General features: G+C 39.8%; 1 protein-coding gene across 2 annotated transcripts in view; it reads right to left on the minus strand.

Moving 5' to 3' along the window:
• DPYSL3 (dihydropyrimidinase like 3) overlaps positions 1-5,464 on the minus strand; it is a 143,709-nt gene that overhangs the window by 2,485 nt on the left and 135,760 nt on the right. For both annotated transcript variants that reach the window (XM_018556992.1, XM_018556993.1), the window contains exons 11-13: positions 5,013-5,183; positions 3,215-3,394; positions 1,137-1,299 (exon numbers count right to left, since the gene is read on the minus strand). In XM_018556992.1, coding sequence (XP_018412494.1) covers positions 1,137-1,299; positions 3,215-3,394; positions 5,013-5,183 — 514 coding nt within the window. The remainder of the gene's footprint in view (positions 1-1,136; positions 1,300-3,214; positions 3,395-5,012; positions 5,184-5,464) is intronic.

Consider the following 5,464-nt stretch of genomic DNA (forward strand, 5'->3'; position numbering starts at 1 on the left):
CATGCGCGTCACAAACCCATCCATGGCAGAGGAAAAATATTCCAGGGACAATGCGGTACCGCGGTATCCCCCACCCCCCCTGAAGAACCGGAGGGACGCACGGATGATTGGCAAAACAGCGCAGGCGTACAGGACGCACAAAGAGGGGGTCTAGAGGGGCCCGCAGAGCGCAGCCCACAACCCCCACACGGCAACGTAGGAGAGTGTCATCCCTGCGTTCCAATCTACACCGCAGAAAATACCCCACGGACCGGAGACCACCAGGCAAAGGGAAGAGGGACCCACAGTAATTCAAGACCCTCAGCATTTATTCCGGCCCAGATAGCAGACCCTGAATTTACCAGAATGAAATAAATCCACATTTACACTTGAAAGCAAAATGGTGGTGGTAGTTAAATAGTAATGGTGATATTAATATCTAGCTTCTCACTGTCTGAGCAGACACCCATGCTGTACAATCGCAGCACTGCTGCACTCCATATGTCATATGGCTTCCATATGACTGTACAGGAATTTATACTTTACATGTGATAATAAATGTGACAACCATATTAAAACCATATGCACTAATTCTATAATATTCTGCTACAGTGCTTCTTTTCTTAATTCATTCACAGAGTGCACACAGATTGTCTTTGATCTAGTTTCAGTATAAAGTCATGATGATGCATTTATGCTGCCAATACACACAGGCAACTTTCTAGAAATTTGAAACAAATTCCACCTTTCAGTTGTAAAAGTTATTGAACAGAAAAATGCAATCCTACTATCATCCTTGCAATATAAACATAAAAACTACTGCTGGTAAGCTGCCTTCATCCAAACCCATATGAATATGCTGGAAAATCACACTCTTTATTGTAAGCATTAGGCCTTACCTCCAGTCACAAAGGCTACTAGTCCTAACTTTTATACTTCTACATTTAAAATAATTAGTATGGATATTTTTTTTTTATGCAAAGTGAAATTTAAAATGCAACTAGGCATTGGTTGTAGCCAGTTAGTGTAGCGATCCTAGCAAAACCTTGACTGTGATTGGTTGGTTTTGCTGGACACCACAACAATTTGCTCTGTGCTATTAAATACAGCTCCAAGTACTTCAAATATCTACAGAACGTAGATGAGTGTACACTTACCACCAAGACTAAATGCAGAGTGGTGCAAGTTTCGAACTGGTACAGTCTGCCTTGTTGGAGAACCTTTGGCAGACCCTGCAGGAATGCCAGCCTTGGGAGTTGATGACAAATCAAAGACCGGGCCATCATACATACCCCGAGGAACGGCATGGAGGTCTGCAATCTAATAACAGACAGAATTTTATTTCAGTAACAAAATGGCATACAGTATAACATCTTTGTGGAGACATCCGCCTTCAACTATTACTGTATCGGTACCTACAGACACTAGACATCAGCTGGCTGTGCATATACAATCTGCCCACCAAATGATTATTGCTATAAATAGCTATTATTGGGATAACTTGCCAATGGAGAAAGAAGGAGAGCTTTGCAGGCATGAGCCTATCATGGGGGAAAACAATGATTTGTGGAGAAAATATATACCAACCAATTCATTCTTCCCCATCAGGAATCAGAATCATTAAACATTCCCCAATCCAGCCATTGTGTAAACATTCTCTAATCTCTGTAGGCACCATAAATCACATGCATGGAAGTGCCCATCACAGCTAATCCTATTCTTCCTATAATTCATCCAGTGTAGGCTGGAAAATGAATTCAAGAATCCAAATGGTTATTACTTGCAAAACAGGCCATTGTTCCACAGACATTCATGAGTTCCAGAAGCCACACACAGGACATGTTAATGTAGTTGCTACTGATATTCAAAAGCATATTCTAATCTACAGAATGTGAAATAAATCCAAATCATAGTATTCGTATACTTTTCCATCCAAAAGCAGGTGGATTAAAAAAGTCATGGATTATAAATGTTTACATTTTATGAAAAAAAAAAAGGAACTTATATTAGCTCCAGGTATATCCCCAGATCTAAGTAAAAAAAATGCACCTTTGTATTGTTCTGTCCTGTTATATTGATTTACGGTTTTACTGATTTCTCTGCTCTTTAACATAATTGGTGATGTTAATTTGTACCGGTTTCTTTGTACCTCTTGCTATAAAAATTAAACTGAAAAAAGCATGTGCTTATTCAATAAAAAGTGCTATATGAGAGCAACATGCCAGATTTCCGTTTTCTGTAGTCAGTTCCATTAAAATCTCTGCTTGATTGCTGTGGGTGCTACACTACACCCATTACCATTGCCTCTATGAAAGTGTCTGTAGCAATATAAGACGTACATGTATAAAGTATGACATGTGGAAGTATACTCCTCATGAGGGAGAGCCACTGAGAAGGGAGCTAGATATACTCAGAGAGACCCTCTCCTCCTCCTCTAGAAGTGCAGCCAGACCAGATCAAAACCATCACAAATATTGTTTCCATATTACACTATCTGGTCCTAGCTTTGCATTACATCGGTTAAAGTAGAACTATGGTCTCCCATTAAGAAATATGTGCTCTAATTATAAGTGCATCTACTCTTACCATTTTCTCTTAGTCCACAAATTTCCACAAAAAGTTCCACAAATACCTGTTGATTGTGCCTGTAAAGTCTACTTAATGCAGCTTCCTGTGATGGTGTGGCAATGATGCTGCACTGCTCCTGAATTAAGAGCAGGGTTGTCACTCTCATGTAAGGTTACCTGCTTGCCCTACAGTGGGATGAAACAATGCTGTGGGGGGCGAGGCAATCAGCATTGTTACTTCTGATTCACAAGCCTGTAGCTTGACAATCAACAAATGGCCACAACTAGTCCTGCTTACTGCTTTCTGGATTGGCAGGACTGTCTTTTTTGCTGAAATCCTCTCACTGTGAGCTTCAGTGTCTGGGAGAGCGTGTGAAACACAAATGAAGGCGGGTTTGGCTCAGTCAGGGAAGATAAAAGAAGATTTTTGTTTACTTGATGAGGCTTGTGCATCCCATAGTAACTGGATTTGGTACTTGTTTAGACTGTTATACAGGAGCCTTTAGTTCTACTTTAAGCTAATTTCCTATTTCACCTAATATTGGTGTTTTTTTCATTGATGACTGCTATTTTGGTGTCAGGTGGGTTATTCTTACATTAATGAAACATATGCAACTTTAAAACAATAAAATTAAAAATAGTCCTCCCTTATGTGATCTGTGTCTTACCTTAGTCCTGGCTTTGATTCTCTTGTAGACATAGTCAGGGAAAGGAGTGCAAGGAATGAAGCGCCCTGTTCCTTGGGTGGCATGAAGGGTGCCATCCTCCAACATGATCTTGCCTTGGCAGATTACCACAAGTGGTGCTCCTCGGAGCTCCATGCCTTCAAAGATATTATACTCTGCAGCCTAGAAAACACATCATGGTTTGTTACAGGAGGTTTATTCTAAGTTCTCACCACTCCTATGCTACCCACGCGTAGTTCAATATATTGCTTCTATGCTTATTGTAGTAAAGCTTAGCTGGTATCAGTATACTCATATAAAATACACAATCATATATGTGCAATCATATAAAAAGACAAATGAGGTTGGAAATATTTAATCCAATATGACTCATATGGTATACTGTGCTTCATAAGAGTATGATTCTGTGAGAGGTTTTCTGTGGCTGTCCATGGGTTTGTACAATTGGGGTTTTGGTATTAGTGGCATAATCGTATAATCTTTTATGTACAATCCTTTTTTGCATGAAATATCACAGGGCCAAACCAAAGAAAATTCGGATCGCTAAGACCCATTATCTTAACGCACACGTGTTGCAGTGTGGCTGCATTGCCCACTACTGTAAGTGCATCTGGGAGCCATTCAAAATGATTGGCATTGTAATGCTGTGCATCATGGTTCACACATTATGGTAACTGGTAAAATAGCAAAGGGCAGATGCAAATGGAGCCTTTAAAGAGAACTATGGGGTCAGTGTTTTTCCCCATAGTTCTCCAAAGAGTAACGGGAGGACACAAACTAATGTCCTCCCGTCACCCTAAGCTCAGTATACCGCGAGCTACAGCTCGTGGTATACTGAGATGCCGCAGCCGGGACAGATCCTGACAATACTGTCAAGATCCACCCAGCTGCAATAACTTGATCTTAAAGGCCACATCACTAAACATTAGAAGAATCCCAGAAAAAAACAAAACATGATTGTAGAGAATCTGCAAAAACATTTTAAAGAGTCAGGCTACCTCAAACTGATATTTCCGTTTTTAAGCAAAGACAAAAAGAACCTAGGGTAGAGGGCAAAAGCATCTAAAAGTCACCTCTTCAGGACACAGGATGCATAAACAGCACTGTGTGTAACTGGTTATTTCAGTTTTTATTGGACACTATAAAGTTTAACAATCTGGCAGTGTCTGCTGAGTTCCTGGGTCTGTTGTGGCCATTATAAGGGTTCTCACTTCTCCCACTGGATTTGCATTTAATTTTATTGTGGAGAATACCCCAGGAGAAGCTAAAAAACACAAAGATGGAATGAGATACCCAAAACTCACTGTTGAAGCATCCAAGAGAAGAATAAGCCAGAGGCTGTCACACCCCACCAGTCTCTATTAATTAGATTTTTGTAGACTGATCCTTTATAAATACTAGAAACATGACCTAAAATACATTCTGAGCTACAATAGCTCTAGTGATTTCATATATTCTACTTTATTTGAGACCAAAAGGGAAAACATTTAAATGACTTTTGTTTTATAACTTCCTGCTGAGTATGTCATACAACAGTATTGTCCAATAATGAAGTGTTGGCATATTTACTTTCATTATCTGGCCCTGACCATGTTGGCTTCTCACCCTCTCTGGTGGACAGTTCCAAGGGATGCTGTCATCCAATTAGATCACCAATGTTTACTGCTATAGAGGCCAACACTGTAATGGTGCTCTAACTCATCCTGTGTCCCGGAGCTACAGGTCATACACTCTTCCTATCAAATATCCTATCTTCTACACACTTCACAGAATAACTTACAGATTGATGGCTTTTGGCAGAAATGATTTTCACTGCATCGGGATCCCAGATAACCAAGTCACTGTCTGAGCCCACAGCTATTCTCCCTTTCCTGGGGTAGAGGTTAAAGATCTTGGCAGCATTGGTACTAGTGACAGCAACAAATTGGTTTTCATCCATTTTGCCTGTAGCCTGAATAGAAAAAATATATATATATTATTCAATTAAAATGTCTAACAATTACTATGTGTATCATTGTAAAGTTGTAACTTACTGAGTGGTGTGTCATTAAATGCTTCAGTATATTGGTGAATGGGCCATGTCCCATGACTAAGGTTTTACGAAACATCTATCTGTCTTTTAAACCCTGAATAGCTTTACATTTGGTAAGCATTTACAGAGAATCTGTGCTGCCTTTGAAGTGGCACTACAGCTAGACTATTTTTTAAATTTAGAGTATTATTAAACTCAAG

This window comes from Nanorana parkeri, unplaced genomic scaffold (assembly GCF_000935625.1).
Source record: "Nanorana parkeri isolate BGI_ZX_2015 unplaced genomic scaffold, ASM93562v1 scaffold261, whole genome shotgun sequence".
NCBI lineage: Eukaryota > Metazoa > Chordata > Amphibia > Anura > Dicroglossidae > Nanorana > Nanorana parkeri.